The sequence below is a fragment of the Schistocerca gregaria genome, chromosome X (genome assembly GCF_023897955.1).
Source record: "Schistocerca gregaria isolate iqSchGreg1 chromosome X, iqSchGreg1.2, whole genome shotgun sequence".
Taxonomy (NCBI): domain Eukaryota; kingdom Metazoa; phylum Arthropoda; class Insecta; order Orthoptera; family Acrididae; genus Schistocerca; species Schistocerca gregaria.
This window is the reverse complement of record NC_064931.1, coordinates 861,399,025-861,418,876: the sequence shown is the minus strand read 5'-3', so window position 1 is coordinate 861,418,876 and position 19,852 is coordinate 861,399,025. Positions and strand designations below refer to the sequence as shown.

The 19,852-nt window shown below is 42.1% G+C and overlaps 1 protein-coding gene across 1 annotated transcript in view; it reads left to right on the top strand.

Moving 5' to 3' along the window:
• LOC126298339 (homeobox protein SIX3-like) overlaps nucleotides 1-19,852 on the top strand; it is a gene marked incomplete at its 5' end in the record, with an annotated part of 322,307 nt that overhangs the window by 138,882 nt on the left and 163,573 nt on the right. The window contains one exon of the mRNA XM_049989635.1: nucleotides 17,026-17,249. Within this exon, the coding sequence (XP_049845592.1) occupies nucleotides 17,026-17,249 (224 nt within the window). The remainder of the gene's footprint in view (nucleotides 1-17,025; nucleotides 17,250-19,852) is intronic.

The following is a 19,852-nucleotide window of genomic DNA, read 5'->3' as shown; positions in this document are numbered from 1 at the left end:
TCCAACATTTCGGGTATGCCCTTCATGATTTCCTGCTTCCTGAAACGACCCTTTCTCAGGGAAACGGCGAAGCACTGTTGCAAACATTGAATACTGTGGTGGTTGTCAGCGGGGATAGGTCTCCTGATACAATCTTGCAGCCCGCCGCCCGTTGCCATTTACCTTTCTGTACTCGCGGTTCTCGGCGCGCAGTCCGGAACCGTGCGACTGCTACGGTCGCAGGTTCGAATCCTGCCTCGGGCATGGATGTGTGTGATGTCCTTAGGCTAGTTAGGTTTAAGTAGTTCTAAGTTCTAGGGGACTAATGACCACAGCAGTTGAGTCCCACAGTGCTCAGAACCATTTGAACCAACCTTTCTGTAAGTAAACACCATGTCGGCAAGCTCTCGATTTGAATGCGGAACCATTGTGTACAACGCTTATTCCTTCCACTGCAAGGTCAGTCAACACGGAAAGTGAATTGAACTCAACATTACCAATTACTATGGCAGGAGAGGACGCTAGGGCATACGTATGAGGAACACTACCACCCTCTAGGAGGAAAACATGCATACTGTAACTGTGGCGACATTGTACAGCGCAGTCTCTGTAACACGGTCCTATCATACTTCCCTATGGCACTCATGGCGATATCCTTCTCTGTGATAAACACTCGCCGTCGAGAAGAAAGTGCTGGGTTCTGTTAGGCGTTTTCTGACAGTACGCCCTTTGACTGTCCTACAATTACACGCTTCACACAAGTGTGAAACATGGAAAAGTTGCAGAAAGAAGAGAACATAATAAGTTACGTAGTGACTGAAGTATCCAAAGTACTGATTGCAGCTTTTCGTGTGGTGCTGTGCCATGTTGGCAAGCTTTTGGTGAACAGAAAGTAGAACAGAATTGTAGGGACAGAAATAGGCTCAGATATGGAATAGCAGAGGCTCTTCATATATTTATGTTAATTACATTGTATGTGATATGTTTGGAGCGCTGTGCCAGTGGTAAGTCAAAGCGCACTGAGTTCTAACAAACCCTCCCTGAGGGCACAACAGTTTTCGCAAGGGATAATGTCTCTGTAAAAAGTAGCATCGCATGCGAAATGTGGAAAAGGAACGGTTCGTACCACTAACTGCCATCAATGGTTCGGCTGCACATGCAGCAACCATTTAAAAAAAGTATCCGAAATTTTGGAGCGATGTTCAGCTGGAGGCTGCCAGTACATGTCCAACGCCGGTTTCCTTGCCTGCTCTGTCCGTCGCAGGGGTCAACTTCAGACTCCGCCCTGGCGGCTCCTCCCACATGAAAGTTTTCTGTGTCCGACAGTCCTCAGTTATTCTAGCCATTTTCGTAGAATCGATTAGTTACCGATTTCTTGTCCAACTGGGCCCACTAAAACCTCAAGAAAATCAAAACGTATTGCTGTGTACAGCAAAAAGAAAGAGTCGGAACCCAGATGGCCGTATTACATTTTTCACATAATTCTCTCTGGTATCCGGCCGGAAGGATACGTCTAAATGACACGACGTTTCGATTGGTGTCACCACCATCATCTTCTGGCGACATGTCGAAGCGATGTTTCGCATCGCCTGTGTAAAGCGACTCGGATGTCATTTCGACACTTTGCGAGTGACACATGGTACAGCACACATAATTAAAAGATATGCCTTAACTGTTTCGTTAAACATATTAGTTTTAGTTATCTCTCTAATTTATTTGAAAATTTATTATTCAGTTTGATTCGCTTGTAGAAAATACTGTTCTGAGTTTCGTTTAATTTTTCTGGGTATATGTAGATTATGTCCCCTTCTTGTTCCATGATCGTTAGTGGAGGTGTTGTGTGATAATTGATAAGGCTTTTCTTGATGTGCGCAGTTGATTCGTAGGTGTACTCAGACGATACAATTAGAATCCCTAACTCTTTAAATAGCTTTTGGCAATGAACCCATTTGTTGTATTTAGTTACTGTTTTTATATCGTTTTTCTGTAATTTGAGTCTTACATCCATGCTTTTTACGCTTGATCTAAAAGACTATTACCATTGCTATACGATGATTGTGCCTAGGAGAGGAAGGGATCTAAAAGGTATTTGCTGTTATACACTGATGACAGGACTTCAAGGACGTGGGACACAGCTACCATTATACTTGCTAATTGTTGAATGTTCAGTTAACTTCAACTGAAAGTCAATCCCATAAATCTGAGCTTGTTTCCTACGGGACTGTTATCTTCACTTAATGCGGCTATTAATTACTGACGACAAGATCTTTGTACCTTAGTCCGCAATTGTATAATAAATCGAAATTTTTATTCGTTCGTGACTCATGAGGTCTCCACAGTGAATCCGTACCAAAGACATACGGAAATATTCGTTTGCTATCTTAACCGGAGAGACTGCGAGACTTTGAAATTTTAGGGTACCTTCTGTTTTTAACAAATCAAAATAGAACGTCTAATCTACACGTGAGCACACAAATTAAATGTCAAGTTCAGATGAAAGATTATCTTCGTTCTACTGCCTTGAATATGATCGCTTATTGTTTACGTTAATTACCTTTAAGACGTGATTTCAAATTGAACGTTTGTGACGGGGATTTAGAAACCCATGATTAACCGAACCGAGCGATCGAAAATCATATTATCACTCCACTTTAAAGTAACAACGCTGCACGCTATATCTTTACCCAGATGATGTTAACGTATTACGGATGTCAAGAAATCTGTGTTTTAGGTTGAAATTGTGTAATGGAACGACTTTTTGCGGGATTTTATTTGTCCGTGATTCGTAGTAGCCCGTCGTTAATAGCGTAGCGAGTCCGTGCGAAAGATGCACGGAAATACTAAATTTGCTTTCTGGACCGAGGAAATTGCGAGACGAAGAGATGTTAACCTATACCGTGTTGTCATTTTAACAAGTGTTTAGTATTTCGCCGGTATTTTTTGTGGGTCGCGCTGGCCCATCTCCCGTTTCGGTTCTTTGTCTCGGCAGGTAGTTTGGCTGCCAGCTAAGCAAGTCATCAGTATACCTGCAGACGTGTAATCTGATCGCGGCACGCATCTTCTGTTTCAACATGAGGTTGAGTGTCCTTAAGAGTTTCACCGTTTTGTGATGACCACGGCCGGACTGGACACACAGGCTCCATCATCAATGGCACCGGCCAGCGCGAACGAAACCTCGGCTCGGGTTGCCGAACGAATTACGTGGGAAGCGTGCGCGAAACACGATCTTCAGAACCGCCCGCCACTGCGTCATTCTATAGCTCGAACATTATTTTTCTTATTGTAATTATAGGTAATAAAGTTTCGGATACTGTTTATTCCTCGCTTAACAGTTCCGCTGTCCGAGTCTGTGGTGATAAAGGGTATTGCTTTTTCAGTGTTCGACGAAAACTTAGTCGGCAGAGATTCGCGGGCACCTAATTTTAGCAGAAGATTTCATAATTTTGTACTATTTAATCGCTGTTGTCTCTGTCGAAAGCGAAAACTGTCGTTCACTTCGCGAAGTACGTATAAGAGTCTTTGAGGCAGAGACTGGAAATAGCAATCTGTGTCCCTGGAATATGGTGTGACGTTGCTGGATATCACCGACGTGAAGCTTGCTTCAGAGCAAGTAGATTATGTTCCTAGATGAATTAAGAGAACCTATCACTATAAGAAGTACAGAAGAGGAATTTTTATTAATTCCCAATGAAAAATATGAAAAAGGTTTCCAGAATAGGAAAAACGCTTCTATTACGCTGATGAGGGCGGCGAACTATTTATCAATGTTCAAATACATTATATACTGAGAAAAATAATTCGGCAGGAGACCTTTCCTCTGTACAAGAATGAAGGAAATACAATTTAATTTTTTCTTAGTCGTAAGCGCCTGCAAATTGGAAAACAGTTGTGATTAATACCTGAAATATTCGAAAAGATACTATGACTCCTCGATGTCCATAAGCTATTGACAACACCGAACTAATTCTCAGGTCTTCACATTTTGAGAATTTTTGCTCCATTGTTCAGTCGCATATACAGGGTTAGGTATTTCTGTATATTGGTTGATATATGTAGGTTGAGCTACACATCGTCTTGAACGAGTTGCGGAAAACGTTTATCAAGGCGATAGCGACACATTTGTTTGCCTGAGACAACCACACCATGCCACATCATAGGAAGGATCTGCGAGGTCCTGCAAAATTATTATTGAACTTAAAATTTCTGAAAATTATTCAAATTTGTGAAGGTTTTATGTCTTGAAAGGCTACATAACTAGATTGGGAAGTGAAAATCATAAAATAATTATGGCATGAAGCAACACAACAGTGTAAGAACTCTCACTTATTTCTTCAACTTAGCCTGCTCTTTAGGCGGTCTTTGACTTGTAAGGAATTATTGTTATATTTGCAATTTTTTGTGTAGTGGTGAACACCAACGTCTTATCTCTTTCTAAGTTGAATTTATTGCTTAAGATACTAACGGACATAAATATTTGCTATTTATTTTTTTTATAATCGATAAACTGCCATAAAACGTATTGACGGTATTTAATCACTTTTAAAAGGCTCATTCTTTTAACGTGAGACAGAAACGAGTTTAAGGCTTCTGAGTCATTCTGAGGTCTTGATCACGCAGATTTCTTACACTTAAAGAAATGTAACTAAAGACTGAGCATGCCGCAGTTTGATCATCACATTGGCGACACTGGTTTAATATGCGCTCTAGCTGAAAGTGCTCTCTGCTGGCATTAGTCTCTTGTGTTAAGTACCTGAGTATTACCAGCACGCACCATGTACTCATATGTTTAACATGACGATCATTTCCATCAGAATATTTTAATCGTATGTATGACTGCTATACGGGCTATAAACATTTTATAATATTATATTTTATGTATCGCTAAGACTTGTTAGATTTACCGTTAACTTATTGATCCTGTCGCTTACACAATATTTATATTTGTAACAGATCTGAGGATGGAAGTATGCCGAAACCGGTAACAAAGTGTAAGAAATCTGTGTGATCAAGACGGACTTGTGAAAATAAAGTGCCAAAAATGATTGAGGACTCATTTAAAGAAGTTATGACTTCAATTAATAAATAATTATGAGTTGATTAATCCATAAAATGTTGCAATTTGTCATTTCCGACAGTTAAATAGAACCCATTTCAAAAGAAAAGTGTACAACCAAGCTAGTGAACTGGTGATTGACATGAAACAGACTCTATACACCTAAAACAACAAATAAAATGTATTAAATAAAAAATAAAAAGTTTCGTGTTAAACTTGATGCGTGTGCTTGGAACGGACGAGGAATGTCTTAAGATTTAAAGTGCGGTACATATCCTCAAAATCAGTCGAAAGTCAGAAATTAACACTTTTATTAAGATAAGCTCTAGCCCTCTTTCCCTTGCACAAATACTTTAGCTGTTGGAAACGCAAGTTAATGACACGCTTTTTTGTCAACTCCTGATATTACTGAATTTAACGCATCTGTATGAAACAAACTTTGCTACGAGCGTCTAAACAGATAACCTGAATATCATATCAATGCATTATTTACTTTTCCACGATAAAAGCTGCTCGCTGTAACGGTTCTGTTTACAGAACGTTAAACACAGTTCGACTCCCATAATTATATGTTCCTCTCTAATCCCTAGCTGTGTTTAAACCGTAATTAATTTATTAATATGTTAAGTGTTAAAGAATAAAATTGCTGTATTAACGAGCAAATTTCCTAGCTGGTGTACAGAATCGATTAAATGAACTGCAACAGCGCACAACCGATGCCAAATGCACTCCCTATGTTCAGTCGCCCGAAGAGAAACGAATTCATTTACACCGTGCTCTGAAGCTTCGCGTTCTAATTTGAAACAAGATATTTGTGTCAATAATCACCGCTTCCACAAATTTAGATATTTGTTTATCAGATCTGCAGCTGCATGGTTATACCACAGTTTGTGCTGTAGAACTGTTTTCAGTTCTGAATACCGTTTTTGCTAATAACTTTACAGTCAAACACTCTAAATACGAAATTTTCATTTTGCTGTACGATAAGAATGCGTAAAGGAATAAAGTACTACAATTTCCAACTTGAGTAAAAATTCACTATTCAATGTTTATCTGTATCACTGTGATCGACGTGTTAATCTTCTCCACTTTTAGTACGTCGTATTTAATTGTGGGCATATGACAGTTTTAAGAAAGTAAATTACTTTCTACGAAATCTAAGTTCACATATACAAAGCATCAATTGTTCTAGTTCTAGCCTACGGACCTGAAACCTGGACTTAAAAAACAGAACGTAAATTAAGAATGTTTGAACGCGAAATATTGAGGGAAATATTCGGATCCATGAGAGATAGCATTTACATTGATTCGAGAGTATTAGATAACTACGAAATGTATAAATTGTGCAAAGAATCAGATGTTGTATCAAAAATTAAAGCGAAAAACATTGCATTAGACAGGGCGAGTCATCAGAGCACACCCAAACAGTATCATCTAGAGAGTGACAGAAGAGTTTCTCACTTTCATACAAACTCTTGGACGCCCATGTAAAATATACCTCGATAACGTTCTAGGTAATTTGGAAAAATTAAGGCAGAGTAAAGATATTTGTGAAGTCAGAGCAAAAGTGGTTCAATATTTTTCATTCTGCAGCGAAGAGTCTTCACGCCTTGTAAAGTTTAATAATAATAGTTATTATTATTATTATAACAGCAACAGTAAAGGATATTTGTTTGATTTACATTACTTCGCGATAATTTAGGAAGAAGCAGATGCATGTGATGAGCTTTCGATGTGATGGAAACTGCGTCCCCTTTCTGAAAATTGTGATTGAGAGTTTTATGGGTTGTTGTAAGCTCCACTAACGGCCGCAGTAAATTCCTTCGAGGAGGTTTTATAAATCCCAGTCAATACCATATGTCTTCATAACCTCGAGATTTGCTGGTCTGTACTGTATTCTCTAAATTTACTTAAAAACTCAACGTAGTAAGTACTCGTCTTTCACCTTTACGAAATGGGCTAGAGTTTAGGCACTGGCCGAGTGTTCTAATCATTGCTAAGTAGTCTCAGAATGGTTTTTGTTTGTTTGAACCCACAGTCAGTTTACTTCTTGTCAGGGATAAGGCTGTTCCGAGCGCAAGGGGGATGTCACATTCTAGTTTCGCTGTCTTTTGGTACAGACAGATGCTTTTCATAACGTCGAAGTACGTTTAAAAAAAAAAAAAAAAAAAAAAAAAAAACCTTCCTCTGTAATTCTTTCGTCGTCGAACTTGATAAACATTTTACACGTTAATAAAATTATATCACAACTTAATTTCTCCTCTGTGCACACAGAAACCTAGAATGCGACGATCTTACCTTGTCTTCGAGACACTCGGCACACATTACTGCTCAGTGCCTGTTGGCAACAGCATTCATCTTCCACTTATATCACTCACTGATGTGCAAGGTTAACCAGAAATTTCGCAAAATATTTACGTAAATCCTTATTACCACAGATTACCTCATTGAGCGCATTTTTACAGCAAATATTGACATAAATTTAGGATAGCATCGTCAATTGCGGAATTTTTACAATGGGTGTTTGTTCAGTTGCGTAGTGACAAAGTGCATATTTTTTCACTCACGCATAACTTTTCTGTTAAGTCTCTGACACAGACTTCAGCGAATCCATAGTTTCTCCTGGCAGTTCTTCCAACATGACAGTGTCAGGTGTCGTATACAGAATAAAACTTAGAGTGTAGGAGTACCTACCTGAGATGTCTCACTGTCTGACCTCCATCAACAACAGCGCCGTCCTTGATAGCGATCACCATAACATTATCCTCTTTCTCGATGGGCCGCAGTCTCTAGAACAAAACAAGGTAGACGTGAAAGTAGAAGACGCCCCACCTATCTACTATATTTACACGGACGTAAGTTTGTTTTATTTTTTTCGGCTGTAACCTTCTTTAACTCATGGATGATGATCGCTTCACGTCAGAATTCTCATTTTCATCACCTTTATAACATTTTTACAATACACGAATTTGTGTAACAGTGAGGTTATTAAACTGAAAGCGAAATATTTGCTACTTGCAGTTACCATGTAGCTTTTTGCAACTATGCGTACACAGCACGAAATTAGGTCAAGATATCAATATGTAGCAACCAGTAGTATCACTAAATTTTACATTATTATATCATAATTTTTGTTACTTTGCATTCTCATTAGTAAAATTGGAAATTTGTGGTAAGTTCCTATGGGACCACCGGTCCCTAGGCTTACACACTACTTAATCTAACTTAAACTAGCTTACGCTAAGGACAACACACACACCCAGGCCCGAGGGAGGACTCGAACCTGGGACCGGAGGGTGGGGGGAGGGGGAGCTGCGCGAACCGTGACAAGACGCCCAAGACCGCCGCATCTGAGTAGTAAGTCACCGATTCGATTGTCAAGCGCGGATTAGAGTTCTTCTTAAGGTAATACATTTAAAAAAAAACTTACACCTTGGACCTCAGATGAAGTTCTGGCGGTGTTTTGCGGTTATAGAATAACTGAATTATTAGTACAATGTTGTGGCTTAAAACGAGTTATACGAACCACATCGATGATTTAAGGCACATTCTTTGCCGTCTTAATTAATTCAGGATTTATTCGCTTTGGTGACCAATTTTTCTTCAGATTTCTTCGTAGACGGCAAAACATCACATATCGGCAATGATGCATTAGTGTGCATAGTGAAAACTTTACTAATCGCAGAAGTTTAAAATCATTTCATCTCAGTTTCAAAGGTAGACTGTTTTCATTAAATTTCATAATTCAGGGGCTGTTAATTTGCGACCTATTTGTTAGTGCTTAGGAAATTTTATGATTCTGTGAGGCACATTTCTGATGAGGTTATGAGACTCATAGATATTATACCATATTTGATGTTAAACTTAGATTCGACCTGGATGCCAGCAGTGCTGTTTAAATCACGAAAGTATAAGGTACCACAGTCAAAAAATTTAAGTATCTTGAAAAAAAAAAAGATTAAAAACTTTTGTATGCCACATTCGAATGTAGTTACGTTTCGAAGAACTCCATCCATATAGCACCCCAGCAAGCACTATGACACAACTCGAAAATGTAATACTTGGGGAAACTCGTCTTACGGAATTAATTCTTTAAAACTTACGTTGAAACACTCTATACTATCTTTAAATTTCAGGTTAGTATTGTCTGCGGTAAATTCCAATATATTTTCCGTGCACGTCGGGACACTTCATACGCATTTTTCAGTGACATAAATTAAAGATGCCCGTTTTCGACTTATACCACTTTTCTTGTCAGGGTGCGATATCTGATCAAAAGTATCCGCAAACATTAGTGGACATTTGTGCGGAGAGTGACCACTCTTCACCTTCATTGATGACGTGAACTCTGCTTTGAACTTCCAATGATGTATTTGCATGTCTGTGGAGGAAAGTCTGCCCATTCGCTCTCAAGAGCCGAAACCAAAAAAGGTCTGAAGCGAAACTGACTTTCTAACTCTTCCCAAAAGTATTCCTTAGGGTTCAGGCCAGACCATTTCAGGAATATTATTGTCCATTACCCATTGCCTCATAGATACTGCTTTATCACAGGGTGCATTGTTGACAACTGTTCCTCTATTGTACGCAGTAGGTAATACTGTAAAGTATGTTCGTATCCTTGCACATTTAGCGTTCCCTTATCCAAATCACTCGCTTCCAATCATCCACTGACCAACAGCGTCTCTGCACACAACACTACACGTCGCAAGTCGCTTAGCACTGACTACAGAAACGCTTATGAGGAGCTGCTCGAGCATTCTAATCCTATTCTCTTTAACGCCCTACGCAGTCACTGTGCTACCTGGGCTTCTTGCATCACTTTGGAACTCGCGAGTGACTTCTTCCGCTGGTTTCATTTGATATTTTACAGCCAGCCACTGTAAAGCTCGACTGTCCCTGTTCGTCAGTACATGATATTTGCTGTTATCCCTTCGTGTTTCCGCTTCACACCACATAACCAGTTTGGGCAATTTTATAAAGCGTTCTTGCAATGGGGAGTGAACAGGGATCAGTGTAAAATGCTTTAAAAAATGTTAGTTAAACAGTCTTGATCGCAACAGACGTTTCTTTGGTTGGTAACCAGTTTTGGTCTATAATTTGGACCATCTTAGGGCCGTAGGGACTGCAACACAATAGTGATGTACATTCAGAGGGATTTTTATAAAAAGAGATGATATCTTGTTTCCATCTCTTTTTATAGAAATCCCTCTGAGCATTTATTACTGTTGCATTACGTGTAACGTGTTACTATCTGTTTTTATAGAAATGCCTCTGAATGTGTATTAATATTGAACTGCAGTGCCTACAGCCTGAACATAATCTGAATTATAGAGCGAAACTGGTTTCAAAACAAAATAAACATCTGTAACGTTCGAGACTGGTTTATTAAGAAGAAATTAAAATTTTAGAAGCGTAGAAGTGTCCCTAATGGATTTGCTACTCAGGTACCGTCGAAGGACTAGTCCACGTCCATCGACCCATTCTTCTGTCACTACCTCTCTACTACTGAGAAAATACTTACTTCCTTTTATACTGGCGGGTCCGCTTATCTGCAGGAAGTTAAGATTAGGATTTAATTTTTCATCGATATCGAGGTCATTAGAGATAAGAGTGGGCTTTTCAGTTCGCAGCTCGTCGTCTAGTAGCTAGCGTTCCTGCCTCTGCATCACTGGGTTCCGGGTTCGATTTCCGGCCGGGTTGGGGATTTTCTCTGCCCGGGGACTGGGTATCTGTGATGTCGTCATGATCGTCACTCGTGCAGTGAATTGATTGGACTGTGACAAAATTTGGACTTTGTATGGGCGCTGATGACCGCGCAGTTGAGCACCCCACAAACCAATGATCATCATAGCGCCTTTTCAAAGGAGAAATCCCGGAAGTGGCCTGAAGCGATATGGGGAAATCAGGGAAAACGTAAATCTGAAGGACGGGTCGTGACTGGAAGAAACGCTGTCCTCCCCAATATGACTCCACTGCGCCACCCTGCTCTCTGTCTCTGCAGCATCTTCTAGAACTAGTACAAGAAATTATTGTTCCAAAACCATTTTCTATTCTAAAAATACTATTCCCGTAAATTGAGTGTACAGAGAGAAATTTCATATGACATCAACTAATGGCTATTTGCAGAGAATACTATTTTTTTAATTTTCAATCACACATGGCTGTGCACTATAAATGTAGCTGAATTAAGGCGCTTATTAATTTTAGGCTGAAGTTTTTCGGATAAATGTAGTCTGTCTGTAGTCCTAAAAAACTAAATACTTACTATTTCTTGTATTTCCTTAGGACAGTTAAAATGGTTCAAATGGTTCTGAGCACAATGGGACCTAACATCTGAGGTCATCAGTGCCGTAGAACTTACCGTTAGAACTACTTAAACCTAAGGACATCACACACATCCATGCCCGAGCCAGGATTCGAACCTGCGACCGTAGCAGTCGCGCAGTTCTGGACTGAAGCGCCTAGAACCGCTCGGCTACCGCGGCAGGCTAGGACAGTAGAGTATCGGTTACTTACCCTCGAAGTAAAATTATTATTTTCAGGCATTAACGTCAGAGTACTTTTTGTCTGTCCACTGTCTTTGGTAGGTATCACGTTCTGTGTAACTGATACATCGTTATTGGCTTGCTTCGAATTTTCAGTAACGTAGCAGTCTCCGACTGGAAGAAAGCTGCATTGTGCGGCGATTCCAGAGCTAGAAGTGGTCGGGGTTGGAGAGCGGCCTGTGTACACAGTGGCAGAGCAGGCCCCTATCAGCACGAAACAATGGCCTGGAAAAGTATCGCGTGGGAACGCTACCTGCCCCTGTTTGCCCGGGACGGACCGTCCCGCGCGGGCCCAGAATCGCGTTCCCTCCACTGACAACAAAAGAAGCGCACATGTGTAACAAAGCGATGTACAAATCCGGCCAGCGAGCCGCGCCGCTGCTATTAGAGACGTCAACACCGAGCTCACTGCATCCAAAAACCTTCTGTTTTACTTTCCCGCCCCTCCCTCAATGAGTAACCTGCCGCTGGAAGCACGGTCGGCACGATACGACTGAGGGGATACAAACCACTGACCAGAATCTGGTATGCGTGATATACCCAACATAAAAGTAATTACAGCTGTTCTCATAACATCACACTCGTTAGCTACGCCGTCTCCCAACCGAACTGTCACGTTTCAGGGCGTTTAGCCCCCTAAAACACTAATCATAATCATCATCATCATCATCATTCAGCTCAGCAACTTCGGATACGCAACGGATCAGTATATCACCGTAACTGAGATCTCTTATCCACTTTTTTCCGGCCGCTGTGGCGGTTCTAGGCAATTCATTCCGGAACCACGCTGCTGCTACGGTCGTAGGTTGGAATCTTGCCTCGGGCATGGATGTGTATCATGTCCTTAGGTTAGTTACGTTTAAGCAGTTGTAAGTCTAGGGGACAGATGACCTCAGATGTTAAGTCCCACAGTGCTTATAGCCATTTGAACCATCTTATCCACTTTTAAGCGGCTTCGCCAAGTCACAAAGAAACACACTTTCCACTCTAACTTACGCCTCGGGCGGCGCTTCAGATCAGTCTGTCACCACAAACTACTTTCCCAAAATGAAAAACAAGCAAAATAAATATTCTCAGTGTTCTGTTATACCTCGGTTTGCGCACGAATGACGTTACAAGCCACAACATCATTACTTAATTTTTATCTCATTGCAAATTTTGGAAATTTGTGGTAAGGTCTTATGGGACCAAACTGCTAAGGTCATCGGTGCCAAAGCTTACACACTACTTAATCTAACTTAAACTAACTTACGCTAAAGACAACACGCACCCCCATGCCCGAGGGAGGACTCGAACCTCCGACGGGGGGAGCCGCATGGCAGATACGGACCTCATATATCAGCAAAATAATAATATACTGGGTGATTTATAATACCTGTTACAGGATTGTATGAGTTGTGGAAAGGACTAAGCAGACAAAGTTTTCACAAGGAACCGATGTCCGAAACTGTATTATTTGGAAGTAAAATAAAACTGAAGATCGGTTCACGTTCAAATATTCCGTTTCTTGGTACTCACCCAGAAGAGACATTGAGATGTGACGTATGTGCCTTACAGGAACCCATGTCATGCTCATGTTTCGAGTACTCGCCAGGTTCTCTTGTGCGTGACGAAGGGCGTTCTCGTCAAAGTCGAGAATGAGCCGCGATCGTGAACCACCACAGCAGCTCTACTGGTTGCTATACCAGTTTTCCGCAGCCGTTCTTGTACGCAGACGAAACTATTATGTGATTCCATAATTACAACAGCGACTGACACCGGCTCCATTCTCAGTTTGTATCCGTACCGTGAGGCGGGAGAATGCAAAGTGATCCGACTTTCAAACTTCTTTTGCATCCAAACGGTACATATCTGGGAGTGGGTTCCTCATGAAAAGTTTATCTACTAAGTCCTCTCTACCACCCACAGAAACTTGTAACAGGAATTGTCAAACACCCTCTATAGCGTTGACCTATAGAAACGAAGAGGAAGTCTAGGTTATAAATGTGCTTCCTAATCGTTATCCAATCGATCTGCCCTTCAGAAAATGAAATACACATCGAATGTGTTCTACGAATTACATTCTGATACATACTTAGGAAACAGCACAAATCTAATGTATTCTGTGAATTACGTGATAGAAGAGACACAAAGGTCGCGTCCGTTGCGTTTGCATTCGGAGGCAGCGGGGAAGCTGGTCGCAGGTCTCCGTTCCACTGTCAGGCTAACCTCTCTCCCGACAGCGAGTATCGTCTCGGGGTGAGCGCGGTAGCACTTAACGTTGTCGTTGTATTGCTCCCGCTGCATTCTGTCCTGTTCCTCTCCCTTAGTTAAGCACGTCACGTGACACATGTGAAGTCGACACCGTTCACACCACGCGTCCCTGTGTTAATGCACACTGGCCGGGAAACAAGTGTCACGCCGCTATCAAGGATCTTGTTTTACACGGCCCGTTCACGTTTCGAAAACATATCACTGCCCGTTTAATTTCTTTCAGACGATAAATGATCCATTTTCGTCCGTGCACCGACGCTAGCGCCAATTAGCAACGCGCAGCGAAACATCTCTAGAGTACGTATACATACTGGGTGACTACAGGGCCGTAACGGCTGCATATTAACTATTATGAAAATTTGTGTTCGGGTAATTCATCTTCTGTGTCCGGTTTTTACGTTAGTGACAAAAAGAAAGGTGCATGTACCGTTTATTCTGAAAAGACATTTTGACGAAATTGTAATACGGATAATGCCATTACATATACTGGCATTTACCGAACAATATTAGTTTATTTCGGTCCTACAACTGATAGTCCAAATGTTTCAGCTTCACTCTATCTTACAGAACTTCTCAGCAACAATATACAACTAATACCAAAAATAATGCTGATTGGACGATATTAGAAATACTTGATTGTTAGATGTTAGACTTGTACATTCTGGCATCCGATAGCCACTCGGGTCGTCATCCAGGGAGGGACAGCATTCCGCGACTGCAGAAGTGACGAAATATTGACAATATTATATTAATTTTTCTTCTTAACATCTGTCACGTTGGGAATTGTAACTCGTCCTTTTTTCAGGTGACGGGTATGATTTTCAGCATTTAAATTCCGTCGTTTATGGAAAGACCTCTTCGATGTATCATTTAACTTAGTTCTGAATGTCGTTTGAGCAAGTGGTTGTCCCCCCAATCAACGACTTCTCCAAGTGTCAATCACCGAGTCATTTTCATCACATTATCAGAGCTACGGAGATTCACTGTAGTGAACAACGTAATGTTCTAGACCGTTACATAATTAATGTAAATACGAAATTAGTATTTTATACACAGCTTAAAAGAATTTACTTGATTAAAATTGTAGTTTATGAAGTATATAAAATCTGTGGAGTGCCATACATCAGAAAATTTTATATGGCTCAAATGGCTCTGAGCGCTATGCGACTTAACATCTTAGGTCATCAGTCCCTTAGAACATAGAACTACTTAAACCTAACTAACCTAAGGACATCACACACATCCATGCCCGAGGCAGGATTCGAACCTGCGATCGTACCAGGCCCGCGGTTCCGGACTGCAGCGCCTAGAACCGCACGGTCACCATGGGCGGCAAAATTTTATGTCATTGATAAGCAGTCTAAAGGGACTTTCCGGACTTGGGTCTGTCTGAGGACAAAATTGGAAATACAGCGACGGAAAAAATCGCAGCATCCAAAAATAAGTGATGTTGAGTAGCGAAATTCCGGAAAAAACATTCGTCTAGGTAACATATATAAGCGATTAGCACCGTAAGATGACAGCTTAATGTAAGCGCGAAATAAGCCATTGCCGGCCGGGGTGGCCGAGCGGTTCTAGGCGCTACTGTCTGGATCCCAGCGACGGCTACGGTCGCAGGTTCGAGTCCTGCCTCGGGCATGGATGTGTGTGATGTCCTTAGGTTAGTTAGGTTTAAGTAGTTCTAAGTTCTAGGGGACTGATGACCTCAGAAGTTGAGTCCCATAGTGCTCAGAGCCATTTGAGCCAATAAGCCATTGGAAATGTGAAATGTTGTTACATTAGGAACCGGTTTAAGAGCCAGAATGTTGAATGCAAGCATGCAAACGTACATACATCCTGCTGTACAGGTGCCGGGTGTCAGTTTATGAGATGGTCTCCCCTGCCTGTAGCACGTGGTCGGTCAGTACAGGGACGGCTAATGCTGGTTGTGTATGGTGTCCGATATGTGCTCGATTGGAGACAGATCTGGTGATCAAACAGGCCAAGGCAACATGTCGATATACTGTAGAGCATGTTGGGTTACAAAAGCGGTATGTGGGCGAGCGTTATTTTGTTGGAAAACACAGGCTGGAAGGTTGTTCGCGAATGGCAGCAGTACAGGTCGAATCACCATTTTGACGTACAGATTTGTAGTCAGTGTGCATGGGGTGACGGCGAGAATGCTTCTCACGTCGCACCCCAGACCATAACTGCAGCTGTAGATCCAATGCGTGTATCACGCAGATAGGACGGTTGGTCTCCTTCTAATCAACACACAGTCATCACCGGCACCGAGACGGAACCAACTTTCGTAAGAAAACACAACAGACCTTCACTCTGCTCTCCAATAAGATCTCGGTTGACGCCACTGAATTCGCAAATGGCGGTAGGTTTTGGGTCAGTGGAATGAACTCTACAGGGCGTCTATCTCCTCGAAGTAACAGATTTGTGACAATTTGGACTGTCACTGTGATGTCAATTGCTGCTCAGATTGCTGCTGCAGATAGAGGACGATATAACGAACGCAATGGTCCTTCTTCTCGCTAATGCCAGGTGGCTGTCCGGACCCGGTCTTCTCGCCACCGTACATTCTCGCGAGCACCGCTGCCAGCAACCCGTACAGTGGTTACATTTCTGCCAAGCAATATCGGAGAAGGAACAGCCAGCTTCTCGTACCCAATTACACGATCACATTCAAACTCAGTGAAGTGTCGATAAAGGCGTCTTTGTCGCCTTAAAGTCATTATTGACAAACATCAACTCGCCGCGTCCGATTTCAAAGGTAACTAACGCTCGCGACCGTTACAGCTCGAATTTAAAGCAAAACTGATTTGCATTCTCGTAATAGCGCAACTAGCGCCACTATTATGCGACTGGCGCGAAATTTGAATGGACGTCATCTTTCAGCTGCAGGAACACGCCTACCATCCTTCGTGTATGTCGCACAACTCCTTCTCGGTGTTGTCATTTCTTTGTCCGCCAGTGCAGAAGAACGCATCGAGTTAAATTATATTTACATTTCTAGATTGCCGCCGAGTGACGGGCTAGTTCCCGAAGAATAAATATTTAGTGTGCAGGTTAAATGTATTTCCTAAAGTATACGAAATATGCGAGATGCTAAACGAGCGAAATGTTCGTATGGATTTGTTGTCTGTTATAACGCGTTAGCCCGTATTAAATGTTGTGGTATTAGTGTGGTGTGTGGGCGTGTTGCAGGATGCAGCAGCAGCAGCTGGCGGCGCAGCTGTCGTCTGCGCACGCACACGCGCACGCGCACGCGCACGGCGGCGGCCACGTCCCCGGCCACGGAGCGGCCCGCCGTTCGTCCGCCCCCGCGCGCGCCGACAGCCCGGCCGCCGCCTCCACGTCGTCCGACTCGAGCATCTCACTGGGCACGCACTCGCCGCCGCCGCCGCCGCCGCTGCACCGGCCCTTCTCGCCGCCGCCCCCGCCGCCCCCGCGGCTGCCGCTCGCGTGATCGCGCGGCCCCCGCCGCCCCCGCCGCCGCCGCCGCCGCCGCCGCCGCACCGCCACCTCCCTCTGGGCCGCCGCTCGGCTTTCCTGTCCCGCCACACCTGCCGGACATTCCGCCTGTGGACCCCGGTTCGGGTGGGCACGAGCTCGAGATTCCGTAGCGCACTTCCACAAACTCGTACCTTCTGCAGGTTTTCACGTCTCTATTCCTCGCAGTCACCGTTCTGCTCGTCCGAAGACCAATTTTCGTCCTTACTTCTGCCAGTCGTTTGAGACCGACCACTGTGGATACCCCGACGGAAGAGCTCGTACTGCTAACTCGCCGTCGGGCTGTTACCTGCGGTGGGTACGAAGCGCAGCACAGTGGAGAACACCTGAAGTTTCCTATCTCGCTTATTCCGAGTTGGAAATCGCGACCTGAGGGACGTGCTTTTTGTGACGTACGCGCACTGTGAAAGTAGATTTTCTTTTCCGCGTGTCTGACTTTAGTGCGCAACCTCTGCGACGATGCCGACGCGGGTATCTTTCTGAACAGTCTGACGCCTGTAGTTCCTAGAACTCCATTTCCGTACCGAATCACACAGGTTCTTCGCGTTGACGGAAGCAGTGCTACGTAATAGTCTGTCGAGCAGAACAGAACTCAGTTATTGCTCCGTCCTCGGCCCGTGTACGGAACTGCGATCTAGCATTCTGTTTCAGTTTAGCCCGACAATTCTGACATCGGTTCCCTAAATCGGCTCACCAAATGAAACTCGAGGCGAGACAGGAAACCGTGGGCATAAATGTAAATTCCTTCTTCTCGTTTACGACTTTTGTAGAAAATCTGAAGCATCGATATCAGAGTTCATCCGTGGCAAATATTACGTACAAAGGTATTCTGAAACAAAAAGAGCTCATCATTATCATTAATGCTGTGTGTAAACGACGTCTTTTACGAGACAGATGAACTAGTCAAATCCGATCTTAAAAAATTTCACTGGTACGGTGACGAGGATGCTGCTCGATTCCGAATTGTCAAATGGCACTTCTCTCACACGAATCGTACATCTGTTTGTCCGGTTGGATTTCGTCACACGAACTTCGTTCTTTACTCGGAAGATTGGAGACTGCTCGGACAGTCTCCTTCCACCTTCCAAAAGGTGCAGGAAAACTACCCCTTGAGCTCAGTAAGACGATATCGTCAATGCTGAATCTATAACAATAAAGAAAGAGTACTAACAAACTACCTAATTTTTAAGTGTAGAGTAGAATTTTCTGTTCAATTTGTGGATTATCGAGAATCACGAACGCATTATTCGGTTTTAAGTCATGTTTGGTACAACATGTTGGAAGTAAAACAGAAAATATGGGCAGAAAACCCCAGTTCTATGTGCAATAGGCATACTGTGTCAGTTGGTAGCTGCAGCTGTCTTTTTCGGTAGAATATGCCGATTCAGGGGAGGAGCTTGTTAACTGGGCGTGTGTCGGATACGTGTGTCTGTGTATGAAACGTTCCATCATCTGTTTGTCTAATCAATCATGAAACGAATCATTGTACTGATCAAATCTTGCAATGAGTGGTTGGACTGCATGTGTAAATAAGAATTATAGATAATAGCTATATAGCTTATAGGTATTGCTATGTGCTTGGAAATTAAGGAAACAGCGATTCTTGCTGTAACATTAAATCCAGTCTTTGAAATACTGGCGCATATCTTTCCGCAATATTTAGATAATTTCTGTTAGTTTGTAATTAAATCACAATGGGTTTGATACTCTCTGTACAGCGTGCGTACAACAAAATAGAGGCATGGATAATCGCAAAAGAAAGTATTGGGCTCTAAACACTGTATGGTTTGCCAAAGTTTGTACTAATACTTCAGAAATTAACGTAAAAAGTCTTTTGTAGATAAAGAAGTATTAAAAATGCTTTAGTTTCACTGTGACTCAGAATCTGCACACGTAATAATTTTCTACTTCAGAAGCAAAAGCAAGACGCTGCATACGAAACGTGTCAGTTTCACCGTCAATAGTTTTACTGTTGTTTTGTTATAGCTTATTTTTCTTTTCTGAGGATGTAATATATTCGATACACTTCTTTTTCCTTTCTGCGAACGTGTGGTCTGACAAACATCTATCTATTCTGTTACATTTGTATAGCTTGGCTTATCTCAACTTGTGTCTATAACTCTATTATTGAGTATAAATAAATCCGAGAATATGAATTCCTTTACTGCAAATTGTACTTTACAAAAACATACACCTTGAATAGTTAAGTATGCAGTGAGCATTATATGTAAATGAACGCTAAATTGAACTGTTAGAGTATTTTATAATTTATCCAGTATTTTCTTCACTCGTTCATAGATTGTATACCACGTGACAATTTTGATTGCTTAAAATGAAGCATACAAAACTGGAACTAGGGATGTAATTATGAGATATTTAAAACTATTGTCATTTATTGTAAACTTACGTCAGAGATTATAATAATGCGATAATGGTGAAGTAAAAACTCTCCATGTACAATTGAAACATACTATGTGTTTATTTCCTGAGCCCTTTAATAGTTTATTTTCTAAATTAACCC